At 38.3% G+C, this 13,906-nt stretch overlaps 1 protein-coding gene across 1 annotated transcript in view; it reads left to right on the forward strand.

Annotated features, from left to right (window-relative positions):
- DNAAF10 (dynein axonemal assembly factor 10) overlaps window positions 1–13,483 on the forward strand; it is a 117,148-nt gene extending 103,665 nt beyond the window's left edge. Inside the window, exons 7-13 of the mRNA XM_045010347.1 lie at window positions 1,731–1,831; window positions 3,869–3,999; window positions 5,702–5,803; window positions 8,218–8,333; window positions 8,859–8,993; window positions 10,697–10,794; window positions 12,249–13,483. Coding sequence (XP_044866282.1) covers window positions 1,731–1,831; window positions 3,869–3,999; window positions 5,702–5,803; window positions 8,218–8,333; window positions 8,859–8,993; window positions 10,697–10,794; window positions 12,249–12,456 — 891 coding nt within the window. The 3' untranslated portion in view covers window positions 12,457–13,483. The remainder of the gene's footprint in view (window positions 1–1,730; window positions 1,832–3,868; window positions 4,000–5,701; window positions 5,804–8,217; window positions 8,334–8,858; window positions 8,994–10,696; window positions 10,795–12,248) is intronic.
- Window positions 13,484–13,906: the final 423 nt, after the last annotated feature.

Genomic DNA, 13,906 nt, shown 5'->3' on the forward strand with positions numbered 1-13,906 from the left:
AATAGTACCTTCTTGCTGCATTTGGGGATCTCAAGGATTTTAGCACACACCTTGCAGTAATGCTGGCTGCTAATTTGCTTCCTAAAATCAGCTCAGGTAGCTTTTTCTGCTGTACGGATATATGAATGTGTTATCCAGTGCACTGTTCCTAATCGAGTTTTTACAAATCTGACTGTACTTTATTTGGATTTTAGACCAGGATGTGCTGTGAAAATTTTAACAAGCGCTCATATATTTCCACCTCAGCCATGTCACCACCTCCATATAAGAAAAAACAATCCATACTCCTCCCTTATCCCCAAACTATAATATGCATCTTCCAGCCCAGTACTCATTGACCTTAAATGCTTCTCACTAACTTGCTGAGGTTCCTCTAGCTGGATCCTCTACCTGGCATCTTTTCTGTTCATCAGTTGTGGTGGTGAGGGGGAAATGCCACCTCCCTTCCAAATCAATTTCTCTCCATTACTATCTCACAACTGTGCATATAGCCAGGCTAACGATTTTGGGAATGTTATTGGGACACCCCCAGATTTATCTGATCCTTGTTAAGAGGGATTGGGGTGGCTGGGCATCATTAGGTTTCAACAGCCTCCTGTTGTGGAGGTGCAGCCTAGTTATACTGTTGCCTACTCTCACGTTGGGAAGGTGTGGTTTAAAGCTCCAGCTCCTGGATTCATGTGATCTTGGGAATCTCATCTTTAATTAAAAAAAAAATCCTAGCGCTCTCGGCTGTGGAGAAAAGTTTGAAAATGTGACCCTGAGTGCTTAAAACCCAGACGGCAAATAAAAAGAACTTCAATTTTTTTAAAATCTCATCATTTTGGGAGTCTAATTCATGATTTTTGATCCATTGAGCTTTAATAATCTTTTTGCATCAGTTTATTAGTTAGACTTGAAAATGATATCTTTTCAAGTAAAATTCTCAAAACTTACTGTTTGTTTTTAAATGAATGCCAAAATTCTCCTTCATAAGGTCCACTGTTTGGCCATATAGCTAAGGACTTTCATGAGTCCTCTCCACATTGAGTGGTTGTAGGTATTAAGTCAGTAGCTACATGTGTACATTGTTGATGACACTAGTTATACAAGGTTTCATCAATTTTAGGCACCATGATGGCTTTTTTAGGTGCGCAGACTACTACATGGAGCACCTGTTTCTTAAATTGAAGTAACCTTTGAGGATTTACTAATCTGCAGTAACAATTGTGCCTCAGTTGTATAAAGAGAGTTTAAGATCTACAGGGACAATAGTACATAAACTTTCTCAATTTATAGGGTTCTGTAGGGATGCAACATAGAAGGCACACAAACAGTGTTGCTCCAGACTAATAGAAAGAATGGCTTAATTATCTCTTATGTTCATGCTAGCAGATCTATGAGAAGAACTAAAATTCCCTCTGCTATATATTTGCAAATCAGTAGAGACAACAGCCTTTGAGTATCATTAGTGAGAGGGGTAGAAGGAAGGAGAATGAGTGATTATTTTTTTTAAAGTTCATTAAAATCAAATCCACACTATGTGGTGATATGAAATTTTAAAATCATAGAATAAACTAAAATGTGGTATACCTTTGCCAAAGAATATTTCATTTGCATTTCATACTAAATATCTTATTGAAAGTTCACGGAAGCCTGCTAGTAGTGTGGCTTTCAAGCAGCTGCTTATCCATTGTGTGGTTTTGTTGAGATTTTTTTTAATATACTGACAAAAAATTTACCCTTTTTAGATTGAAAAGGCCAAACCTATTAAATGTGGAACTTTTGGTGCTACATCTCTACAGCAGAGATATCTAGCTACTGGGGACTTTGGTGGAAACCTTAATATATGGTAAGAATACTAGCTCCTCTCAGGACACCCCTTACTGAACATGATATACTTGAACTCATAGTTTGGGCCTATTGTATTTGCCCAATTTTTGTGTGTTTGTCTGTATTATAGTTGTGCCTAGGGACCCCAGTCATGGATCAGATCCCCTTGAGTACTAGGCACTGCATATACACTCAAACAGAGACAGTCTCTGTCTGAAGAGTTTACATCCTAAGTAAAACTACTGAGCAAAATTAAGACAAAACAAAATATTGTTGATTCATTTAAATCTTCTGTCTCCAGGTAGCAGAAAGCTGTTCCTATTCCTAAACGTTCCTCTTGTGGAAAAGAGCCTTTTGGGTAAAAAATAACAGCCATATATGTTCTAGCAGTTTCTAAAATGAGGTTTATTTTTAACGTTTAATTTATAGTTCAGATTATGAATACTTTTTTCTTAATGCTTTGGATATTGTCACCAACAGCCTGATTCAGAGAACATGTTCAGATTAATACAAGTAGGTAAATATTTTGAAAATATAAAAGGAAACCTTTACAGACTTTCAAAATAGATTTTATTTATCTGATACAATTTATTAGCATTCCACCAAGAGACTAGTGACAGATTCCATTTCACTGGAATATTAGGAACGGTATTGATAGAGAGTGACTGTTAGTTTGTATGGTTGCTCTTTAAATGACAAGGAATTGAGGAGAGACAAAGCAAAATTGGAAAATTAGAAGAAAAATAAGAACCTGGGAGGATTCCAGATAGACGACCAGTATTAAAGAACAAATGATGGACTTTCCTTTAAAGATGAACCTCTTCAGGCAGAGAACTGGTTAAAATGGATCCGAAGGGTCATCTTAAATCCCCACTGAAAATACAGTTAGATACAACATTTTGTCCAAGTCCATCCTAATAAGCAATATTAAAAGTTTGTAATGTGGGGATTCTAATTTTTTGGAGTTGTCCTAGGCTATTCTAAAATTTTTATACCAAATATAAATTTGAGTAGTACAATGTCACGCAACTTGTAGGATAGTGAGGAGTTTAACGTAGAAAAATGAATAGTAAAGCAGATATCCTCAATAGCATGTTACGTGGCTCTTCATGTTTGTGGGTGGATTGAGATCTGTATGCACTGCTCCCTTTAACCTGTATTGTTGTAAGCTTCCAGCTGCTTGGCTTCAACATGCTTTTTCATAAATGACATTCAGTACCTAGATGTAGCAATCAGGGAAATAACCCACTTCCTTCCCTGATGAACCCCACCCATGTACTTATTCGCTACACTGATACTGACTTGGACTCTTAATACATTCCATGGGTGGCGTACCCGAGCCCACTTATCCACTGATGCTTTAAAAACTCCCGCACCCCAGTCTGTGTCTATATTGTTTATATGACATGTATGTATCTCGTGATCCTTGTAACCGATTCCTGTAATCCCTCATAATTCAAGCCTGACCCCAGATGTACAGTACCTTCCCTCTTAACTTGTGTATATTTAATTTTAAACATTAACTTTAATAAAAAATTTAAATCTGTTCTCTCAAAGAAATTTCTGCTTCACAGAACTTAGCCAGCTTTAATTGCATTCTGATCCCTAATTGAGGGAAATTATTTTCTTGCTCATTCTGACCAGTGATTTGTGCAATACTGTCAGAGACTAGCTGATTTTAAAAGGATTGACTAGTTAAGGCACATAGCTGCCAGGGCAGATTCATTTGCATGGTAAGTGTGAATAGTCAGATGACTATTAGAGATCCATACTTTTTTTTTTTTTTTGAGGTAATAGAGCAGTTATGAACAGCCTCAAAAGTAGATGAAATCATACCCATGAGTGGGGAAACAGTTTCACCCTTTTCCCTTTTAGACCTTTCTAGAAGAAAGCCTCATGGTTGTAACTTTGCCGTTTTGTTCTCAGCGCAAGTCTGAGCCATCATGTTGCATTTGTAGCCTACATTCCGATACAGCATTTCCTCCCTTTTGTACAGTAAAGTAGAGCACCATGGAACACGTATACAATATACTGTCTGTTCTTTTCTATTGTCTAGGAACTTGGAAGCTCCAGAGATTCCAGTATACTCTGTGAAGGGCCATAAAGAAATCATAAATAGTATAGATGGCGTAGGTGGCTTAGGGATTGGAGAAGGAGCCCCAGAAATTGTGACTGGGAGCCGAGATGGTGAGTTAGCAAGCCTTATCGTTCCTTAATCTTTGCCAAGAAAATACTATTTAGAAGATTTGATTGGAGTTTATGGGCCCAGTCCGCATTGACTTTATAAGAAACTTTAAAAACTGACTTAATCCTGTTGTGAACTTGGTTATAGCCGAACAAGATAAAATACAGTTTAGCCAACTCATGTGGGGCCTAGAAGGAATTGATTATCAGCAGCTTATCCGGTTGGGAACATCCACTGCCTTAATTTACCTTCTTCCATGTCAATCATAGTGCCACATTACTGGTGCTTTTGAACTAACTCTCCCCTTCTAGAGTCTGGCTTATCAACCTAAATAACAATTCAACTCAAAGCAAGTCTTCTAGCTCACTCTCCAAGACTTCACAGTCCTTTCAAGCCCTCCCCAGATTCAAACAGTTTCTTTTCCCTGATGGTGCAGGGCCAGTGAATGGGCTTCCTCCCACACTCTTTTTGACTGTTACTCCAGATCCAAGGCCTCCAGTGTGGCCTTTCTTATAGACCCTCCTAACTGAGGATCCCTTGCCCAGCAGGCTTAGCCTCCTACAGGGGTCTCTCTCTTTACTAACTGACTGAGCCATAGGTGTTTCCTATACTGTAGCCATGTCACAGGACTTACTTTAGCTTGGCATGTCCTTCCTACAAGTCCCAGAATGCCACTTCTTAAAGCAGCCAAGCCTTGGAACAAGGCTGGCTGACTCAAGGTCACAGCTGCCCTTAAAGGGATAGAGGCCCTGTTACACATTGTCATGCCTTTTTGTGTTCATGTGTAAGGTGGAATGTTTTAAAGCCATTTGCAACTGTTTTTAAGCAGCTGCTGATAGCTATAACGGAGGCAGCTTCTGTATCTACAGGTGGCTCCTGTGACTGCTGCTGTTAGCCCTATGATATGTTGAAAATTGCCCAATGAGGACTGAACTTTGTTTAAAAAAAATCATGGTTTTGAAAACCAATGCAATTAAATGTGGGGGTGGGGAGGAGATGGCAGTTTACACTTGAGTGCCAGTGGGAAAGCTGGTTTGCTACCTAACAGTTTTGTCGATTGCCGGAGCTATTGATTGCTCCAATCCGTTACCACACCTTGGCAGTTATTTTTCTTCACCTAGTGAATTTGGCAGTGTTGAGGTTGGTCTCTTCAACTATGGGAACCCCTGGTTGCCATCAGATAAGGTTACAATTATATTGCAACCAGATCTATATGCTGTTTGTTCTATTTTGAGTCCAACATGGGACAAAGTTTTCATTGTTCATTTAGAGACTGTAGCAAAAAAAACCCAACATCAACATAATGGAGAGTGGGAGGGAAAGAATATGAAACAAGGTAAATACAAACTATGGCAAATGAGCTGTGGAAACTGTACCGCTTCCATGGAGTGATGGTTGAGTTAGAAAGAAGGAAGAAAGCTAGAACTTAAAGCAAACTATATACAATTCTGTTTATCAGTGTGAATCATACTATTCCTTAGTTGAAATTGGATAGACTGTGTACCAGCGAACTTTTAAAGTATTGAAACAAATCCTTTTCCTTATTTCTGCTCTGTTTTTCTTTCCTTAAATGCAATCAGCTTTGTTAGAGATCAGTCATGCAAATGTTTGTAATGTCTTCCCTAAAGCAAGTTGAAGAGTGGAGAATGCATACAATATGTGACTGTATCAGTAATCTAAAATCCAGTATAATTATTATTACAGGAACCGTGAAGGTGTGGGACCCAAGACAAAAAGATACACCTGTTGCTAATATGGAACCAGTACAAGGCGAGAGCAAGAGAGACTGCTGGACAGTAGCATTTGGTAAATTGATAAGCTTTTCAGTCTGTAACTCGCAATCAACAAAATATCTATACATCTGGTCTGCCACTGGATGCAGGGGTGCAATAATCAAGACAAATCGTGACTCTTTCTGTTAAACTTTCTGAGGCAAGAAATGTGATAATGTCCAATTTATACTACTTTCTGTACTTTTAACCCATGCCATTCTTGCAGTGCCTTTTGGTTATGGGAAATGGCCAATTACTGCTTTTCCTTCCTCTCATATGGCTCTTCTATGTTCAGCTGTGTGTGGGGGAAATAAACTGGGATTTACATTGAAGATATTTAGTGCATCTTTCCCTTTAGTTGTGCATTTTCATTCAGAAATAATCTGATCCTTCTGCCTTTCCTGTTGTGAAGTCTTTACACGTGCAAAATGGAACTTCAGTGGGATAACTTGCATAAGTAAAGACTATATAACTACCTTAGTATCTCATACAGTAATTAAGTTTTGTATGGAGATCACCATAGCAGATGCTGCTTTTCACTGCTCTGTGTTCGTTAGCTTTTGCTTACTACGCAGCTTTGTTATTCATTGCCTTTTTGCAAAAACTTGCCCAAAACCATCAAAGACAAGTCTTGCAACATACTCTGAAAGCAATCAGGTTTGGACTTAACTTACAGAACGACATAAGGCTATTCCACAGACAATGGCCTCCTGCAGTGAAGGTTTTATCTCTGACACTGGAAAGGTTAATCCCAGTACTTCTAGCTGCAGTGTCCAGGAAGAATTTAGCTGACTCAGTGGGTTGAGCGCCTGTCTCTGATGTAGCACAGCTCCAACTTAAGTGCTTTAAATATTAAGAGCAGAGTCTTGAACTGAGAGCTAATGGAGTGAGCAGAGTATCTGTCTTTGTTTTCAGCCTTTTTCTTGCTAAGGAGACCAGTTGTTGTGTTCTGTACAAGCTGGTATTTTTGGGTTCCTCCATTAGCCAGAGATTCAGTGGGTTAAATTGATCAGCCTAGCGATAAATGCTTGGATTACTGCTGTTAAATCCATAGTAAAAGCTGTAGTTTTTTTGTAAAATAATGGAAGGCATTGCTTATTACTGTTGCTATCTAAATGTTCAGAATTAGTGATGACTCCACTAAGGTCTTGTCTACATGTACAGTGCTGCTGCGCCTCTGTAACACTTAGTGAAGACACTGCCTATGCTGATGGGAGAGCGTCTCCGTTTGGTATAGGTACTCCACCTCCCCGAGAGTTAGCAGTTATGTTAACGAGAGAAGACCTTCTGTCGATATACAGCTGTCTACATTGGGAGTTAGGTCGATATAACTGCATCGCTCGGGGGTGTGGATTTTCCGTACTCTTTACAAAAGCTTGTAGTGTAAACCAGGGCTAAGACCCAGAGACTGTGTACTACCTTGACAAGTGATGTGCAGAGCCTTCACTAGCTTCTCATTATTTCCCTTTCCCTTCAGCCTTGCTTAAATCTTGCCTGAATTCAGTCTGAGCCATCTGCTCGTCACCCTGCTGCTAATTTCTTTCAGACAGTGATGCATAGGTGATTGTGTCAGCTGAGAAGGCGTTACAGAGGTCGGTGTCATCAATATATTTTTGGCAACATCTCCCATATCTCTCAGATCCTTTCCAAGAGTTCTACAGATACTGAAAATGAGGGAGACAGTTTTGATCTCTGTGGAACTCCATATGTGAGGGCTCTTAGAGAGGAGCCGCTTTCTGTCATAATTTCTTGGGTCCTGTTAGAGAGAAATGATTCATAATAGTGTTGCATCATCCCCTACAGCTAGGTCTTGTAAGCAGGTCAGTAGTGCTCTATGGTGGAATGTGTTGAAGACTGCAGAGAGAAGGTCCACTAAAGCTGTCTCTGTGCTGTGCTGTACTGCAAAGTCTGTGTATGGTTCAGAGTATAGTCAGATGCCGCATGCTTTTGGATTACTTATGTGAGTAGGAGTATCAGGATCAGGCACATCATCTGCTGTTTAGAGAACTGTATTTTTAAATTGCATGAATTAAATATATTAGAATATTTTCTGAAAATTTGTTATATTATATAGAAGCAGAGAGAAGTTGTCCATAGTTTTCCAGGCACCAACATCTATTTGAATTGATATGCAGAAATTGGTTATTAGACCCAGGAACATTATTGGTAAGAAGACACAACCATTTCTGGAGGAGATGCATACATTTATGCAATTTAGGCAGGAATCGGGGATGAGCAGTTGGATACTTTTTGTTTTAAAGGGTAGAACTAGCTATTTTGAAGACTACTTGAAAATCAGATCCTTCACCTAACACGTTAATTACAAACATTCCAATTACTTAACTGGCACAAATATAGGTTAAATTTGCAGACTTTAGTTCATGACTGTCTTACAGTGTGATGGGGATAATTTTTTATACTTCTAAATAGTTGTCTCTGTATTTCCAGGCAATGCCTACAATCAAGAGGAGCGTGTTGTGTGTGCTGGCTATGACAATGGTGACATTAAATTATTTGACCTAAAAAACATGTCATTGCGATGGGAGACCAACATTAAGAATGGGGTAATGTGTCATAAAGGCATGTTTTAATTTATATTTGTTTGTAATGTGGAAGAATTAAAGGGTCACTGTAACTATTTGAAACCTACTTAGATTCTCACTAGGATAAAAGCTATGGAGGATTTTTTCTCCACTGGGCCAACAAATCCTAGTTCATGGATTCTTAGGTTGGGGATCATTCTTTTCTTTATGGCTAGATGGACAAGGCCCTGAAAGTTATTTCTTTTGTAACTTGGGTTCACAGCAGGGAAGAGATTGAGAACTATTATCCTATTTTGTTTGTATTTAGAGAATGCTGCAGGTCCTATCAGTTTATGCAGGTATTTTGAGAGCATACTGTTTGAGTGGGTTCAGATGTTTTTAGATTATCTTGTTGAATCTGGTTATGTCTTAAGTCAGTTGCATTCTTATTACCATTGTAAATGTACCTAGAGATTATGATGGCCCATATTTTACAAATCTAAAATAAATGCTTCTTTGGTGATAAGCTGACTTTCAGAGTGAATGTGTGTGTGTTTATATTTCCAGGTTTGCAGTGTGGAGTTTGACAGGAAAGATATAAATATGAATAAACTAGTGGCCACATCACTCGAAGGAAAGTTTCATGTTTTTGATATGAGAACTCAGCATCCAACCAAAGGTTTTGCTTCCATTTCAGAGAAGGTACGGTATAAGGGAAGGCTGTTCTTGTTAAGGGAGAAATTTCATACTTACTCTTGCAAAGTTGCTCTGGAAACATTGCAAGCTTAAAGTTATTACATAGGAGGTGTGAGGATGGGCTGATTGAATGTTCATTGGCAGTCATATGATGTGATGAGCACCCCATCATCCAACTGACTTCAGTGGGGTTTGTGAGTGCTAGGTACCCGTTAGCATCAGACCTTAACATCAGAAAACCTGAATCAACCATATGAAAGGTAACATACATCACTTCAAGAGGTGGAAAGTGGGGAAGGATTTCTGTATGTTGCTGTGTGGGGGACTCAGGCTCAGCTTCTGCTCCTGATCTACTCACTGAGGAGGAGGGAGTGTTGTCATTCATCGAGGTTCCTTTTATCCATTTGAGGCCAGGGTTTTTGTGGGTGGACTTGGCTAGAAGGATGCTCACCACAATATGAGACACTGAGGAGGATGTAAAAGCAGAGAAATGAGATATGTGGAGGATGTCCACTGCTTGTAGGCAAGGGGGACATAGGCCAATATTGAGTTCTCTCTAGATGTGATAGCCTAGCCTAGAGCACACCACTTATTAGCTATCAGAGATGATGGTCTTTCCCAGTGCTTTTGTATTCTTATTTATTGGTTTAATAAGTAGATGTGTACCCTGGAAGTTTAATGTAAAAGTGATTGCAATCTAAAATGATGGGATTTGAATCTTCATTGTATCCCAAGATAAAATGAGTTATTCTGAGTCTAGTGCAATGGTGTTTCTCATTCTGGGGACCACTAAGGGTCCCCAGATAAACAAGCAGTTTGTGACTGGGGATTTAGGGAGCGGAGGTAGGTCCAGAGAGAAGATCTTCTATACAGTGGTCTACAGAATGCAAAAGATGGCGAATCTTTGCCTTAGTGGCCTCTCCCTTCCTCCCCCAATATCTCTTATCCACCATGTTATTTGGTGCAGGTCCTGTATGAGTAGCAGTCTTGACAGTAAAATTCACTAGCAAGACCAGGCTTTTTAATGATAAAATTACTCATGTGACTGTTTTAAATAAATAATAGGTCAATGTCAATATATTATCTTTAATTTGCTTCTTTTTGACATCATCGAAGCTAATAATAGATGAAACGTATTAATGAGAATACTAGTTTGACCATTTAACACTTAAAAATATTAATTTAGTTGGTGTTCATGGGAATCAAAACATTAAAATGAAAATCCTATCATAATTTGTGTTAAACAATTCCTTTTGGGACGTATGCAGCAATTTGCTTACTAGCAGAGATTTATAATTGTCTGAAGCCTTTTTTGATTTGTTCTGCATCTTGCTACATGCCCTGCTTACATGATTTAGATTTGAATTTTATATTTACTCATTTTTTCATGGCTTTTGTAATACGTTTGATAGCAAATGCTGGTAATTGTTGAAAAGAGTCATAGGCTAGCATTAATAATTCTCTTTATAATGACTACTTCATATCTGAGTACAGAAATCCTGTAGTTACATGATTTGTGCCTTGCAAGCACATACGCACATGTTTAACGTTACTTACCTTACTAGTCGTACTGAAGGTGAATACTCCTTTGAAAGCAACTACTAATATGCTTAAAGTTACTGTAATCACTCACAGATACATTTATCAGGGCTTAAGTCCTTACAAGATTAATCTGTAACTAATTTTTGTCTAACTCTGGTATTTATTAGGCTCACAAATCCACCATGTGGCAAGTTCGGCACCTGCCACAGAACAGGGATATCTTTATCACTAGTGGAGGAGCTGGGAGCCTTCATCTCTGGAAATAGTAAGTGTTCACTATCCAAGCTAAATTAGGTGAAAAAAAACCAAACAAATCTACCATGTGTTGTAAAAAGTCTTCCTGGAAAATGAGTATGGGGGCCCATGTTCAAACCAAAGATGTATTTAAATTAATTAAATTACAGATAATAGGTAATTTCTCACACCATGGCAGGACTTGATAATAGAGACTGAAAAAGTCCCTACTGTAACTTGATTGGCATTGTGGGATTACAACAAGGATGAATTTGGCCCTTGATCTTTAACCTAATATAATCAAGATCTAAATTATATTGTCAGTTAATGAGATGTTAAATTGAATAATAGATTCCTTAAAATTCTTGTTGTAGCAGGTATTGCTGAGAAGTGTATAAAAAGGCTTTGGACTTAAATTGTTTAATAACACTTAGCATTTTATGTACACCTCTACCCTGATATAACGCGACCCAATATAACACGAATTCGGATGTAACGTGGTAAAGCAGTGCTCTGGGGGGGTGGGGCTGCGCACTCCGGTGGATCAAAGGAAGTTCAATATAACGCAGTTTCACCTATAACGTGGTAAGATTTTTTTGGCTCCTGAGGACAGCATTATATCGGTGTAGAGGTGTATTAGAAGCTCTGTGCAAACATAAGTTAGTCATCGTAGCAAATCCATGAGGTAAGTTGTTAATATCCTTATAGTTATATATAGAAATCTGAGACACAAAAGTTAAGTCGCTTGCCCAAGGGTAAAAACTAAACAGCTAACAAGTAACAAAGGGTAGGTTAGAATTCGAGTGTTCCTGTCTCACTGCTTCATGCTCATTTCACTAGACAATGCTGCTTTTAACATTTAGGATCTAATTCTGAGAGTCAAGGGAAATTCATTGAGGATCTCTAGTCAGTTCCCCTGTGCAGAATGAGCTGGATCCAGAGTACTTGGGGTGTATATTCCCTATATGGCAAAGAGCACTGCTCTGCGGTAACACTTCACATGGTAACAAGGAGTGGACAGAGCCAATGGATCCTTCAGTTTCATCCCCTGGCCACCCCCTCTTACTCCTGTATGTGGACTTTGTAAGCACCAATGGCGCCTACTTCAGATGGAGTGGCTCCATAGCCTGGAAGTGAGAGATGCCTGGCTTGGTTACTGGCGTGTGGATGTTGGGGTCTGAATTTGTTCCTTAACGCAGGGTTCAAATGGCGCTGATGGCCTTGAATGGATTCCCCGAACTGGGGTGAATTTTATTATGTAGCATTATATCCCTTATTCATTTAAATTGACTTAGCTGGATTAACTATGATTCAGTATATTTAGCACAGATATTTTCAGTGTCTCTAGCAAACCTGACACCTTCTAACTGGACTTGTGAAAAACAAACAAATGTGTGTTTGTGGGTGGGTATTTCTTGTAGTGTTTGTCTATGATACATATTCTAAAACCATGCTTGTTTGGTTTTATTTCTTTCTTATTGGCAGTGAGTACCCTGCTCAGCGCTCAAAGAAGGATTCTGAAGGAGTTGAGATGGGGGTTGCAGGTTCAGTCAGTCTCTTACAGAATGTGACTTTGTCAACACAGCCCATTTCTAGCCTTGATTGGAGCCCTGACAAAAGGGGTCTGTGTGTCTGCAGTGCTTTTGACCAGACTGTGAGGGTGCTGATAGTTACGAAGCTCAACAAGATTTGACAAAAAATTGATTTTCAGGATGAAAGCGACATAGTCTGAGGAGTGTATATAAAAGAGACTTTCTTATTTATAACTTGAATGTCTCCTTTAACAAAGCTGGTTTAAAGAATTAAAAGACAGATCTTTCTATTGAAAGTTCAGATAAATTGAGTTACAGTTGTTTGACTACATACTGTGCTGCTGTTAGTTGGAAAAAGTTGCCTAGGCTTAACTTTTTTACCTTCGAATGTAAATTTACCTTTAAAATAAAATGTGCCTTCTGCTTAGTGTGTTTAAAATATCTGCAAGTTCAGAAGTTATTTTAAACTGTATCTTCTAAATGTAAATTGCTTTTTCTTCAGTAGCACTAATCTGTTCACTCTTGTTAAATTGTTTGCTTTGTATATTTTTATCATATATTTTTCCATTCTTAGTTAATGAGGGAAACTATCCTATGATCCATCCTAGAAAATATATTGAAGGGACAGTAAATTTCTCTGACCTTACCTGACCATATTTGGCAGAGTGTGTTTGTTAAAGTGACTCAGATTACTTCTATACATTTAAACACTTATTTAAAAACTGTGGATTTTTAAACTGAAGATTTCAGATTTCAAGCATGTTTAATGAATGACCCTTTTCATGGAGATGGTATTGTAATTAAGATGTTCAGCAAAATGAGCAGTTTTTGTTATGGATCATTTTATATTTTTCTGTTTGTTTTTAATTAATTTGTTACACACTATCCTACAATAAAAATGTGTGGTGTGTTATTGTAATGTGAAATATATTACCCAAGAAACAGAGATGCGGAGGAAGAAATACATTTAATTAGGTTTGCAACAAAGGAAACAGTTTGTAGCAAGAAACTGGATTTGCTGCAGAATGATGCATTTCTTCCTGGTTTCTTCATTTTTTTGTTTCCACCTTTAAAAGCTTTGTACAGCAGCCAAAATAGTGGGATTTTTGATCAAATTAACCATAATATTCACGAAATAGAAATCTAGTCAAAATCCAAAAAAAAAATTAAGTAATTTCAAGTACTATATCTTCTCCGAGTCTCTGCCAGTTTTTCCTTATGTTGTAAGTTTTTTTCCCTCCCCTTTTGTAGTTGTGTGAAAGCATAAAATACTAGGTGAAACTGACTGCAGGGGAAACAGAGAAACATGAATATACACAATCCAGGCAAATTCAGAGTGAAAAAACTGGGAATAAGACCAATATTAGGGACATGTGGGCATGTATAGTAATGTTTTAGATGTTACTAATTGCAGCAAGTACAAAACTTTCACAGAAGTGGGAGGTGTAGTTGGTGTCCTTTTTTATCTAAACTTAAAAAAAAAAAAGATGTTTTTTCAGTGAACTGCTCCCTGTCTTCCCATTACTTGGAAATGTGCAGCAGTAATACATTTGAGCCACTTGTGACTCCACGTACGTTTGCACTTCTAGTGGATCCCAGCGGTCGCATCAT

Source organism: Mauremys mutica, chromosome 3, assembly GCF_020497125.1.
Source record: "Mauremys mutica isolate MM-2020 ecotype Southern chromosome 3, ASM2049712v1, whole genome shotgun sequence".
Lineage (NCBI taxonomy): Eukaryota > Metazoa > Chordata > Testudines > Geoemydidae > Mauremys > Mauremys mutica.